Source organism: Aptenodytes forsteri, unplaced genomic scaffold (genome assembly GCF_000699145.1).
Source record: "Aptenodytes forsteri isolate BGI_AS27 unplaced genomic scaffold, ASM69914v1 Scaffold54, whole genome shotgun sequence".
NCBI classification, from domain to species: Eukaryota; Metazoa; Chordata; class Aves; order Sphenisciformes; family Spheniscidae; genus Aptenodytes; species Aptenodytes forsteri.
In genome coordinates this window covers 10,489,513-10,504,005 of record NW_008796044.1, presented here as the reverse complement: position 1 = coordinate 10,504,005, position 14,493 = coordinate 10,489,513, and the positions used below count along the sequence as shown (strand labels likewise).

The window sequence follows — 14,493 nt, the reverse complement described above, 5'->3', positions numbered from 1 at the left end:
ATTAAAAAAAAAAAAACTTCTGCAAAGACATACATGGTTGCAACTTCCAGAAACCGAAGTATGGATACACGTTCTTTTTCTTTGCCTTGAGGTTTTCGTGGTATGGGGGGGTTTTTTAACAACATTCTTTAAGGCAACAAGATAAGTTTACTGATAGTTTGAGACTATCTGAATTATACCCTACTACAAAAGTAATCCTTTACATGGAAGTTGCCTTTAAACATGACTGTTGCATCCTTTTATAGGAGTACTAAGTTTTGCTTCCTTCCCATTGTTACCTGCATCAACCTTTCTGAATACTGGAGAAACAAGGATTGACAGAGTTTAAGAATTCTAATGAAAAAAGTGTAATGTTTCAGAAGAACCTCTGTATATCTGCAGGTAATTTAGAAAATAAAACTTCCGCATACAAGGCTAGACTCAGAGCAGCAATTGATTTATTCGCCTAAGACCTAAGAATTAACAAGCACTATGAAAGAAAACCAGAGGTTTTCCCACCCCATGACGTATTGTTTCTGGTCTTCTCTACTTCCAAGGAGATATATTACTGGAAAAAAGAATCTAATTCCCCCACAGCAGTACTAACATTTTTCTTCTAAAGAAAACAAGCAGACTAGGCTTCTCCAGAGTTAGCTGTGCAAACTGCAGTTTCACTGACATCGACTGTAAACTCAAGCCAGCTATATCACAGGTTAAGTTCTTAGTTACTTCAAGCATCTTTTTTTTTCTTCTATGCAAACTACAAGCTTTGTGAGTCAGAAATCCGGAAGTTTGGCCAAGTTCTTCTGGTGTGTATATTAGAGGCAAAGATTGTGTCATCCAAATTCCATTAACCACTGTAAAGATGGTCATGTATTCTTTGTGCTTTAGGACCTTTATTGGCTTTACAGTACTAAAGTAATAATGATTTATAAAGCTATTAAGATAGAAACAATAGAACATACAACAGCAGATTTGCCAGCTGAGCGAGTATCACCATTTAGTCACTTTTCCAAGGGAAATGACAACTTAATTCAATGTTATTATATAGCAGCAGGCTACAAAAGCTAGCAAATTTTTGGAGGCTTCTTTTTTATTTTTAGAAAAAAATTTGCTGTGTGAAAACACAGAAATGCATGGATTTCATGAAGCATTTACAGGAGAATGTTATGTTGTTGTGAGCTTAAGTCACATAATTAAAATTTCACGTTTCTATTCAGTTTCAGTATTTAACTTCATACAGAATATAATATTCTGTTAATATAACATGAATTAAAAGGTTTGTATTTACAGTATCTTTAAGCATAAATAGACAGACATTCTATAACCTTGAGTTCAATCTTCTTAGATCCTTTGATGCCTTCTGTAGAAAGAAATCCCTTTATTTCAACACTCTGATAAAATACCTTCCAAAAGGAAATTTTTGGCTGGTAGCCGAAGCAATGTTAGAGAAGCCATATTGCTGCAACCTGGATTCCTTCTTATGGCAGGATAACCAGCAACTACCAAATTGTTTTTGCTCATGTATGTGCCAAAAAATCCTCCTTTTATTTCAAGTCCTGAGTATATTACTTTCATAAATTTCAAGACGAATACCACACCTGACATTTACCAAAAAATGGAAGAAAGATAAAAGGGACAAGGGTTACAAGACCAAAACAAAAATGAAAAAATGTAGTATTAGAGAGAGAAAAAGATCAGTGTAACTTGGTAGAGATGTACAGTGGAGAAGTCCTCAAAATAAGCTGCTTTTTACAAAGATTAGACTGCAGAAAGGACTGTCTAAAACACTGGAAGGTGCAAGACTTTGTATCAGCACAAGTAAGAGACCAGGAGCCCTTCAGAAATAAAGCAAAGGAAATAAGATAAAAAAATGTTTACTGTACATCCTCTACATGAAATGTGGATAGTGAGCTTTACAGACATCATGTGACAACTTGCTTTTGAAAGGTAAGTACAGAAAAGCACACAACAATATACCATTGTTAAATTTGAAATTGTTTACTTTTCTTCTGATCCCTTCTCTTTGTAGTCTGCTGATAGTAAGTTCTAAGAGGGAACCCTGATGTGTGCAAAGAATACCAGTTTTATGATTTATTAATGCCTTAGCAAGAGGACCATACTGCCTTTTTCTCAGAAATGCTACCGTTATAATTATTTGTTTCCGTGCAAAATTGCTTGAATTTTGTAATATACACACGTGTGCATGTGCACTTTTATACATACTTATATAAAAATGTGTGTGTGTGTGAATGTATCTGAAGATATTCCTGTAAAAAAAAATTAATCAAATCTCAGTGCAAATTTGAATTTCAAGTTGTTTCCCAAAAGGGAATTATTTCAATATACTTGAGCACTTTCTCTACAGCAATTTCAGATTCTGTTAAGTACGAATTTGATCTCCAGATAACAAAATTCAATGCCCCTGTTGAAGTGTGATGTATTTAAAGTTCTTTCTGCAGGCAAGGCAGGGTAGGTTTTCTTCCTTACTGGAAAAATTTAATGGCCAGACATAAAATACAACAAGTTTCTTGAGAAGGTTCAACTGAAATTGACTTTTTTTTTTTTAAATATTGAAATAAGTCACCTGCAATCTGTTCTTCCTGACATCAACTCAGGGAAGCAGCACTGTGTCAAAGCAGGTCTAAGCAATTTTACATCTCCCTCTTTGGCACTTCAGCATTCAGAGTAACTGTAGCATTAAATGGCAGTATACTGGCACAAGGAAGACCACTGAATTGCTGAGACAAGGAAAAGCTTAGGAAATTTCAGCCAAATTCCCTGCTTTGCCAGCAGCTATCTAAGCTAGGGGCAGTAATGGAAGGCAGCCAAGGGCAGTTAACTAATGACAGAGCTACATTATTCCCCAAGGCCAGTAAAAGCTGCGTAAGAAGTCTAGGAAGCAGGTATTGAACCCAAACGTGCTTCCATCCATACAGACAAAAAGAATGGCAGAGTATCATAACTAATAATCAGTAATATCAAACAGCTTTATAATAGCAATTTCACAGAATAAATTCATGTTAGAATAACTCTAGTACCTGCACCTTTCTGGAGAGTCTTCTCTATCTTTCCTTCGGAACTTGCTGATAGTATCATCAATTGTGCTTCCAATTTTGTCACTTAGCTCACCTAACTTGTCGCTGAATGGAAAAGCTGGTTTTTTATCCCATTCTTCATCCCATTTTGACTTGGGCTCAGGATCATATCTTTCACCTGTGTAAGGCATTAAGATAAGAAATACTAAAGATAACAGAAAAAAAAATGCCTGTGGTCTTTTTAGAATCACTCTCAAGCCCCCTTGCCCTACATACATAAACCTTACAAGTTTTCAAAGCAAACTGAAAGCTCCCACAGTGCTGAATCAACACTATTACAGCAAGGCACAGCATGTAATGCCAATCATTAAGTGCCAGGAATGCAGATTCAAAGACTTTTGTTTATGACAACGACACAATCTTAATGCACTGCACAGCACATCAGGACACTGTTGGACTCTGCTGGAGAAGCACAAGAGGCACAATCAACCCTGGCTGCATAAGCAGCTTATCAGAAATGGGATGTGCCAGTTTTGTAACAGTCACTTAATGCACGATATTCCATTCTTGGCCAAGCTGTGTACTCAGAGGTAAATCAATGGGGTTTTTTATACACTGACATTCATGAACGCATAAAAGCATAGTACCAAAATATTGAAAGACATAAGTGTGCAATGCATGATAACTTTCTGTCCTTTCTTTTCCATGCTCAGTGATTAAAAAAAGCTTTTAAGGACATGAAAGAAGAAGATGCAGTTCAGCAGCCACTGAGTACCCTGAACATCTTTACTAAACACTTATCAAGAAATAAAAAACATTTTTTTTTTCTAATCAAGTGTTCAAGACCTCCATACTGGTATCTTAGCTTACAAACAGCTGACAGTTTTACTTGAAATAAGTACACTTGCTGTACAATCTCATTAAGAAAGTTTAAAAAACTTAAGGCTGGGTTTATTTATACACACCCAGCCAACCAGAGTTTAATTTAAAAGAAAGAAACAACACTTACATTTTAACAAAGATTTAACTATCAGAAGCACAGCACACTTTACTAACTTGTATCGTGATCTTATATCAGACCTTCTGTTTAAAATATAGGTATGTAAAACAACCCAATATAGCTCAGTTTCTGGACAACACTTTTAGATAAACATTTTATATTTTGGGCCATCACACACATGAAACAAGGCTTTTTTTTTGTACTATTGAAAAATGTGGAACACTAGTTAAGTTTTTTTACTTAAGCCGAGTAAAATTGACTAGCAGAAAGGAAGAATGGTGAAAAATTTATTACTTCAAGTTACATACAAATTATATTGTAGCTCAGGTAATGTTCAAGATTTGTTCAATTAAGTCATTTTTAATAAAAAGAAACTGATGGATTCCAACACTACAAGGTGCAAAATTTGAGTTAGATCTGTACCATATACCAGAGGATACATTTTCTTACTGAAGCGGTAAGTCTCCAATGATATTTGTTTAGATCCATCAAGGATAGACAAGCTTTTTCAAAGTAGAGAACCTGTTACAAATCAGCAAGATACTCAGCAAGATCTTTATCACTGGAAAAAGAGAAATTGCTAAAAAATGTACTACTGTTAAATTTTGCAGGAGAATAAAATGGCCTTATTTCAATTTATGTCAGGCTCTCAAGCATTTTAATGTAGATTCCATTAGAAGGTTTCCTTGTGCCATAGGAATTTTAGAATAAATAAAAAACCTCCAAGAGCTTGGTATTTTCATGACAAAAAGAACTAAGAAAAACTCTGAAAATACAAGCATTTTATATTTAAATATAACTAGAACCTTTTAGATTAGAAGTCTGATCTGGGAAAAAGTTTGCTTTTTGCTGCTACAAAGATTTTTTTTTTTTTTTTTAGTTTACTCAACAAATTAAGGGATAATTAAAAACCCTTTACCACAAAAATGAAATACAAGACAAAGGAGACAGTCCTTTAAATTAAAAAACTTGAATGATAACTAAAGAGCATATGGAGAAAGACTTCTACCCAGCATATAGGGATAGATCACGACTCTGTGCAGAGCAAGTCAAAAGATAAGCTCAGTGAAAGAACAGAGGGACATGTACTTAAAGTACAAATGCAGTGACTCATAAGTACTTCCTAAAAAGAGAATCACCAGAATTCCAAGCAGGTAGCAAAAGCCTAAAAGAATATAATAAAACAAGTCATATCCTGCCATGGAGATAGAGATTTTCAACTACTCTGCATATGAGGAAAAGGGAGAACAGAGGAACATGGAGAAGTAACCTGTCAAAAACAGAAGAGAGCAAATCTAAGTTTAAGGCTCACAGTGAGCAGTAAAAAACATACATAGCACCAGAGAGGGACAGGTGAAGTTTAAGTCCTGCACAGTTACTACTCAGATCTTATACCAAACCCTTCTCTCAAAGAAGTCACTGACTCTAGCAAACCAGAGCCTTGTGCCATTGTGACTTGGGGACTCATCCCTTAATAAAAGCAGCCAAGGATTTACTCAGGCCAAAGAAAACACAGATAAACATCTCAAGACTGACAGCTGGATCACGGACAACACGCTGGGCTACATCAGACATAAAAGCCAGTTCAAGCCCAGATCCCTGCTACACATTATGGCAGGGACTGGGAAGCAAGGAGGAAGCAGCACACTTGGACTTGATAAGCAAAACATAGCACTGGTTGCATGCCTTAATCTAACCAAGGCTGTCAGAGAAAACCGTCTCCTCCCTAAACAAAGACAAGCTGATGCCGTTACATCCTCTAAGGCCGAGATCTTACAAACACACTATGTTGAAGATGCAAATAGTCTGACAGAACTCATTGCACACATGAAGAACATCAGTTGCCTTAGCAAAATAGGTGAATTTATTTCCAGAAGCAAGGGTGTATCAGGTATACCTGTCAACAGCATTTGGATTTTTTTTTTGCTTTGTGTTTGTTTTTGTTTGTTTTGTGTGTGTATGTTGTTAAATAAAGGACCTTAGTAATAAAGGTCATATTGCAAGTACCAGACCCAAGCTGGATATAGGACTGGCACCTTGTGCAACGATGGCTGAGATTCGTGATGGCTGGATGCTTTAATTTTCGGAATTCTGATTTCTGAAAATCTGATGGCAGGTTTTCTGATTTTTTTTTTTATGAGGGAGCAGATGACCAAGTGACCCTTCACACACATCTTTTTTAAATATAAAAAATACATATCTTAAATATATATATTATTTTTTTAAACAAAGTTTAGAACTTCCTTTCTGGTCTTAACCTCTTCACTGGCAGCTGCAATTCCCTAGGATTTAGGGATGAGCACTGGTGCACCAGATTTCCAGCATGCATATGGGTCTGCTGTGCAACCAACGTCCAGCTGCAAGCTTAGTACATCCACACAAAGTAAATCTGGTATTACCTCTGGGACTTTGAAAAAGCACATGGGACCTATAGTACTAATCAAACAAGATTTTAAAAATACACAAACTGAGACAGTAATAACTGTATTGGTAATCTCCTGACATATAAGCTCTATCACTTACAAGGTACTTACTGCATATATTTAAAGTCAGTTCTGACAGACATCAGAATCCATACAGATAATCCACAGATATCTTTCAAGTGTCCAAACAATATTACTTGGGAAACCAAAAAGTTTAATGGCATATATCTACATTGTTTCACCTGAACAGCATTACTGCCCTAAAAGCCCTAACCCAAATTGACCAATGGTTCTAAAGGAGGTTCGCAGGAGTAGGTGAAGCAATTCTTGTGCTGTGGTGGGTAGAAAGTATCATCACTTTTTTTTTTTTAATTAAAGACTGACTAAGAAACCCTGACTTACAAGGGCATTTTTTTATCTACTTCTGCTACAGCAGCATTCATTTCACAATGAGACTCTGCCCACAGATAAAAATGACAGGTAAGTTTTGGCTAAGCCAATGCATTAACGTCATTTGTATAAGTTTCTATTTAGCTTATTATCTAAAAAAGATTAACTTAAAGATTTTTGAAGTAACGTAAATTTGTATGTTGGGGAAAACGTGCAAGATTTCATTTTAAAATAACACCACTGGCAGTTAAAGAAATATAAAGAAAAAGCATCTAAAGGAGCATCTTAGAAATTCCTTGTTATGTGTTATCGAAGCCAAGTTAAAAGTCAAGACTGTCAATCCTTGACCAAGAAAGCCTAGTACTCACTGTATCTGAACCCTCCAACACTGTCCGAAGAAACCCCAATGTATTTGTCTTTGTTCTTCTTTGCTTTCTTCCTCTCTTCCCGAAGTCGATCATCATCTTGAGCAAATTCAACCATTTCTTTTACCTTCTGGCCATTTGTATAAGTTTCTATTTAGCTTATTATCTAAAAAAGATTAACTTAAAGATTTTTGAAGTAACGTAAATTTGTATGTTGGGGAAAACGTGCAAGATTTCATTTTAAATTGACACCACTGGCAGTTAAAGAAATATAAAGAAAAAGCATCTAAAGGAGCATCTTAGAAATTCCTTGTTATGTGTTATCGAAGCCAAGTTAAAAGTCAAGACTGTCAATCCTTGACCAAGAAAGCCTAGTACTCACTGTATCTGAACCCTCCAACACTGTCCGAAGAAACCCCAATGTATTTGTCTTTGTTCTTCTTTGCTTTCTTCCTCTCTTCCCGAAGTCGATCATCATCTTGAGCAAATTCAACCATTTCTTTTACCTTCTGGCGTATGTTTATACCTTGGTCTTTGCCATTTTCATCTGTGTAAGTAATGCAGGATAGACACGTTGGATGGAAGAAGGGGGAAAAAGGAAAGAAAAAATAAATTGGAGGCAGCAATACTGAACATCAAACTGATAAGAAAATTTGAATTATGAACATGGCAGTCAGAGGAAGATCTTATGACTACTAAGGTCCACTGCATTTGTTTAAAAGGGACCAAATATTTTGTTTCAACACAAATCTTCATCCTCAGATAAATGATAGTTTTCACTGAATGGTGTATTTAGAAACATCTAACTGCTGCTGAAACATTGAAAAGATTAACAAAGACTGAGACAGAAATTATATTCTCCACTTGAACAATTTTAACCCTTCAAAATATAACCCCTTTTCCTCAGTCTTTTTAGTAGTTTTTGCAAGTTTAACTGCAAGAACTCAGTCTTATTGCAAAACTGAATTTTTCAAAAATTGCTTTCAGTTGGGATATACTACAAGCTAAACGTGCTCCTTTCCCAGCCTTTTTCACATTCAAAACACACACTGGCCTTGCTGCCTTTGCACTGTAAATATTATTTGGTGGGAGGAAAAAACCCAGCTTCAAACAGATGTGTGTGTTTTGGAGCTCTAACCTTTTCTTCCCATATGATTAAAGCTATTCCTTTACGGACACCACAGGGGACCAGTCTCTAGTGCATATTTTAATATAAACCCGAACACTCATGTTGTGTTGGTTCTGTTGTTATTAGCCAGTCTTTTCTGCAAGTTCTTGTCTTCACTAATTAATACTCTAGGGTCCCACGTCTTGGATTCTGCACTCTTCACACAACTGGCAACAGTCACATTCTAATTAGACTGGGGAAGCATCTAAGCTGGTTGAGGTGACTGACAACTCCAACTACTGTTTTAATTTGCTTATAAGATTTTTCTATTGCTCACCTACAAAGTGGTAATTTTCCAGGGATCGCAAATCATAAATGTGTTCTCTGGCACTTGTAACAACACGCTCTGATCCATTCCTTATGAGGTAAGCTAGGAGCAGCAAAGACTATAAAAATACAAAGCACCTTATGATTGCATGAACAAAAGCTCTATCTTTTTTTTTTTTTTTAAAAGCAATAGAAAACCATCCCCCCCTCCCCAAATTAGTAAGTAATAAGACTTTCCCCTTTTAAATAAATGCTTATTATATGGGTTCACATAGAAAAAACACGTTTTCCCCACATGCACCTTTTGCTCGTTAGAATATCAAAACTGTATTTGTCAAACTCTAATTTGTTATTACTAAGTCACAAGTAGTTACCTTCATCACCTACTGCTTATTTTAAAAGACAGCAGTAGCAATTTAAGAGAAAAAGTTAACCCTACTAAATGAAGCATTTTCTTTTGCCTCTTTTGTTCACAATTTTCCAATGGTTTTCACTGAAAAGTAACTCCTACAGAAATATATGAAGCCTTCTGCAGGATGCAACGGATATACAAAACTGCATTTCAGGACAATTTTAAGCAAGCGACAAAACAAATGAAGTTTAAATAGTACTTTAATTGCAGTTTTTTATGTTAAGGATTTCTATCTAAAAAAAAAATTAATGCACTTTCTCCAAAGTAGTGCCTTTATCAGCTAAAACTATCATGATATTTCAACCTATCCAAAACTGATAAGCAATTCCAAGCAGTCTTTATAACATTAAGTAGTTATGTGCGATAGCATTAAATATTAATTTATAATGTACTTCAGGGAAAACAATTACTATGAATACAAAACATCAAGCACCTGTGAAAAGCACAAACCATGCCTTAGAATTAATTCTGTCTTGTTACAATCCTGGGATCAAGAAAAACAAAATATAAGCTAGTCTAATACATCAATTCTAAAAAATGAGGTTATATTTGCATAATTCAGTGAACACTGAACACCACTTTAAGTGCAGCATGATATAATCTTAAGCAAAAAGTTTCTGTACCATGCTAATTAGCCAAAGACAAGAAAAATGCAAATGATTCAGTTCTTTTTCCAACATGCAAGTAGGACATAAAAGCCTCATATGGTAAGATCTGCAAGAAAATTTGGTCCATTCAAAGCTAAACTACAATTTTTAGAGAACTATGAATTGGCAGAAAATTAAGATTCGTTTCCATTTTATTTCAGGTATTCTTGAATTCCTTCAAAAACATTTTCCTGATAGCGCAATAACTTATCATCCACTTCTCATGGAGCACCGTAACAACTCCTTTGGGTAGATTCAAAACGTGAATGCTACACCAATATTTGAATATCAGCAAAATGTAATTGCTCTATTATGTTCATTAAGTAGCATCTTGGACACACTTCTAAAACCAGAAATTTTGTTTTTTTCCCATACAGCATTTGAAAGACATCTTTGACTTCAGTAAGAAAATTATAAAGCATATAGTTAGGAAAGAAATTATAGGTTGCTAGGGGAGTAAGTGATATAGCAGTATCTAAACGAGACAGCACATCAAAACATTATACTAGCAACAAGCATTATGTCCTTCGTAGACCAAAGTCTTGAATGCTTCCAGTTCATATACATACACACCTTATAAACTCTCCTCCAGTTCTTTTTGTTGTCTTTCAGCATTCGAGTCCAAAGCATGTTCATAAGTTCTGGAAACTGTTCATACATAAACGTAGCCCTAAAGAATTAAAAAAAAGGAGTAAAGAAATTTTATTCTCTGTGGTTTGCCACAATAGCTTGTCAAGACTCAGGGCTGACAGTAGATGGCAGGCTTGATCTAAGCCCATTCACATTTGATGACATTACAAGGGGAAAAGCTATCCCTATTTCTTAGTCATATAGAAGTAATTTACCTACCAGCACTACAAAAGAAAAAAGTAATTCTAAAAATCTGAGCCAGTAAAAGAACCTTTACTAATTTTTAAAGAAAATAATGTTTAACATGAATACCCTAATAACCACTGCAACTAGTCAAACATGCCACTTCCAAACTCATTTTAACAGAAAAAAGTTCAAGGAAGAATTTGACATGTTTTGCTCTATTTGGAAAAGTCACAAGAAAGCAGTTTGAAAATAAACACTCCAAAAAAGTCAGATATATTGAAAGAATTATGAGGCTACATAAATAAAAATCAAGAATTTCAAAAATACTTTGACTTCATTTTTTGTTTGACAGTTTTCAATACATAAGATTATGCATTAAAAAAATTAGACTTGATTTACAGCAACTTTTCAGCATTATCAGTCAACATACCGCAGAGTTGATTTAGCAGCAAATTTCACATTCCTGTATAACATGCACCTTTCTTTTCTTCATCACTGAGCCAAATTATCACTTACTTGGCAATCTCTCCCATGAGCTGTCCTGAAGGTCCCCATGGATCATCATTGGTTGCTTCTCGAACCTTAGACTCTATTTCTGAATAATTCATAACCACATTGGTGCTGCAAAGGAAAAAAAATTAACACACATGAAGATTAGCATCAAAACTGAGAAACACATGAAAACTTAATAATGACACTAGTGCGTATCTCACTTAATGAGATACCTCTACAGGGTGGGAAAGAAAACATCTTTAGTGCAGAAGTTACCCTGAGGACACTATACAACACATTTAAGTCATCTTTAAGAAGGTTTTACTGTTCTATTAGTCTTCAAGAATACAGCTGAGAAAATAGGGATTACATTACAGCTGGATTCAGTCCAGTAAAAACGGCTTTTGGTCAAACTAAAATCCAAACCGAACCACTAGAGTCAAAGCTGATAGCTTCCCCAACTAGATATGGTTTGCTTACAGGTTTGTATGGTTTATAGTTATTTGCAAGAAGCTTTGTAACTCAACCAGAAGCAGATTTTTTTTTTAATGATGAATGCTACATAACTCAAAAATATCTGTATCAAACAAGTTTTAGTTTTTAAAAAAAAAAGTCACACAGAAGTCTGAAGTAAGGGAGAGAAGATTCACTAGGAAGTCTGTTTCCTACCTTGAATTTATTTAAGGGAAAACAGCGAAAGAAGAAAAGCTGCAGAACACTCTGTATTAGGATTAAAGCAATGCAAATACTATAAGGAGCTCAGGCTCTCTCTATGAGAGTTCACAGAAAAATGTAACTTGGAAAAAGGAAGCAATTTTTCTGTATCAGTTATATTAAAGTAGTCAATATGTGATTTTTTTTTTTTAAATGAATGTCTCAAACTAGTAATGTTCAACTATAAGCCCCAGCAACCTCCTCTGTGCCCCTAAAAGCATCTAGATATATTTGATAACACAATGATTTTCCTTATATTTTAAGGTGAGTGAGCAGGCCCAAATCATTCATACAGAGAATGTTTGAAAAACAGCTCTCTAGTTATGGAGTGATATAGCACACAATAGTAATGAAACATCAGTAAAAGGAAACCTAGTGGCCTCTGCTTTCCCTACATACTTTGCAGTGTATTTGAAATAACTTAGAAATTACATGTTTACACCTATTGTACCAAAAGTTTGAAAATTTACTTAACTGTTAAAAGTACATCATACAACTGGTTTCAGAAGCCAGACTAACCCCTGTAAAATGACTGTATTCAACATATAAACCATACCACAAAGTCAAATTTATTAAACTGTAGGAGAGATCTAATGATATTATAATACAATGCAGAGAAGGTGTTTGCTGCTTGAAAACCTCCTCTGAACCTGAAAGGTCTAGAAGAAAAATCAAGATGCTTAATAGTCATCCCTCTGTCCATGCAGGAGTTGGCACAAAGCAGCATTCAAGCAATACCCGTTCAATTTTATTTGGCATAAGGATAGCAAAGATCTTGGAACTGGAGTTATAAACAGCAGAAACAAGAATGAGATCTCCTTAAGTCTGAAAGGGGACACAGAAGGTAACTGTTAAAACAGAGTAAAATTCCTGGACTTAGCCTTGGATTCTCAGCATGAGAATTCCTGCTGTCAGATTCTGATGTATGATTTTATTCAACTTTGTGTCTAAAGAGAGTGTAAGCTTCATGACTGAGTAAATAATCAGCAAGCTAACAGAACCTATCTATATGAAAAAAAGCGTGTAGGAACATAGCAGTAGTTATGAACAACAGTTAATTAAGGTTTTACAAATTCATTTATGCTAAATGCACCTCAAGCTTCTGTTTCTGACACTTTCTTTACCATATACACAAACGTAAACTAATACCATCTTTATTTCCCATATGCATGGAACATTAAAAAAACCAAAACACAACCCCAAAGCTACAGGCTTCAGCGCTTTGCAGCTTTCAGCACACTAGTTCTCTTGTCTGAAGCAAGGAAAGGCAGGGAGTTGAATGGAAAGGTTCTGTTTGTTTTTATAACCCCTCCTTAAGCACTTGTTTGAGAGACTTGATGGGGAGTTGGGGGCGGAAGCATAAAATGAAGCATTTCCTTAATTTCTTAGAGCAAACAATTTAAGATTGGAAAATGCATGAAACGATGCAAACTTACTGTAAAAAAAAAAATGCCAGCATTAACTATGGAAGAGCTCAAAGTGCCTTGCTAAAGCAGCACTGGGGTTGAAAGGGGGAAATGGAAGGAAAACAAGGGAAATTAAGTAATGCCAAAAGAAAGAAGGTGCAGTTAAACCCCTCTAAGTACAGAAACATGCTCTACTTTTAAAACCCTCCTGCAGTAAAGTTATTGTTCTCAGCAACTAGGAGAAAGCTCTTTTATAAATGCCAAGATGAGATCTAATGGCACAAAGCGTTCCAAAACAAAGTATCTTTAAGCCACATTTAATTCAGCAACAAATGTAAACTTCAAGAAAAAAAAAAAGTTGTATAGTTTGGCATCATTCCAGGTCACTTAAAAATAACCATTTCTAAAAAGGTGGAAATACAGTTTTATTCTTCCTTTCCCATGTTTTCTATGGCCCTCATTCCATGCCCTACCCATGATTCCTGTGACCTTTGCAACAAAAAAAATAATTTACGTCCAGATGTGAAGGGAAAAAGTGACTAGCTTGATTGCCAAGACTTCCTGTGATTGATATAAATTTAATATCCGAGGACACTTTCAGACACCAGGGGGGGCTCTCTGATTAGTTTATACTGGGCAGCTTCCAGGGAATTCTGCTGGATTGCATGGACACAGTCTGCTTTGCAAACAAATGGACATACAACAGTCAAGACTGACAGAAAGTATCCCCGCAGTCAGTGTTTAAAACACCCTATTATCTGCGAGACTGCATTTGGATTTACCCCAAATCGTTAACTGAAACCCTGCACAACTGGAATCTTGCAAAAGCACATTTACAGAAACTTTTGACATGGACAAAGACATTAAATACATGAAGCACATTTTGAAAGTTACATCCAAAATAAAGGCATACCAAACAAATAAATGGGTTGACATTAACATTACAAAATGTTGCATTCTTTTCTGTTTGTGTCTTACATTTCTTTTCAGTCTTAAATCATAGACTAGTGTCAACAGATGATTTTTACTCTTTATTGTACCCCTTAAAAATTATTTCAGTATTGTTTCTTTTTTTAAAAAAACTGTTCAGAAAAGCCAAGAGAGGGCACTGTCACATCTCTATGAAACAATAAGCACAGTGATGGTGAGCAAAATGTTAGCTTTTAATTTCTTGCAAGAGAACACTCAACTTTAAATGTTTGCATCTACAATTTATAGCAACATTGAATGGGTAGCTCAAGTCTGAGACTAAATTCCTCCACGTGAATAAATGGACACTGCTAGCGAAAAGCCAGTGGGTAATAGTTATAAATATCTGATCACCTCTGACTGCATCAGACGATAAGACACACTTCCTCTTAAAAAAAAAATAGTTA

The 14,493-nt window shown here is 35.4% G+C and overlaps 1 protein-coding gene across 3 annotated transcripts in view; it reads right to left on the bottom strand.

Moving 5' to 3' along the window:
- Nucleotides 1–11,120, bottom strand: part of CLINT1 (clathrin interactor 1) — a 24,939-nt gene extending 13,819 nt beyond the window's left edge. For 2 of the 3 annotated variants that reach the window (XM_019473881.1, XM_009285781.2), the window contains exons 1-6: nt 11,022–11,120; nt 10,263–10,359; nt 8,641–8,749; nt 7,702–7,742; nt 7,199–7,322; nt 3,021–3,195 (exon numbers count right to left, since the gene is read on the bottom strand). In XM_019473881.1, coding sequence (XP_019329426.1) covers nt 3,021–3,195; nt 7,199–7,322; nt 7,702–7,742; nt 8,641–8,749; nt 10,263–10,359; nt 11,022–11,113 — 638 coding nt within the window. In that variant the 5' untranslated portion in view covers nt 11,114–11,120. Of the gene's footprint in view, nt 1–3,020; nt 3,196–7,198; nt 7,323–7,577; nt 7,743–8,640; nt 8,750–10,262; nt 10,360–11,021 lie in introns of all 3 variants that reach the window. The other variant, XM_009285782.2, reaches the window with a different exon arrangement.
- Nucleotides 11,121–14,493: the final 3,373 nt, after the last annotated feature.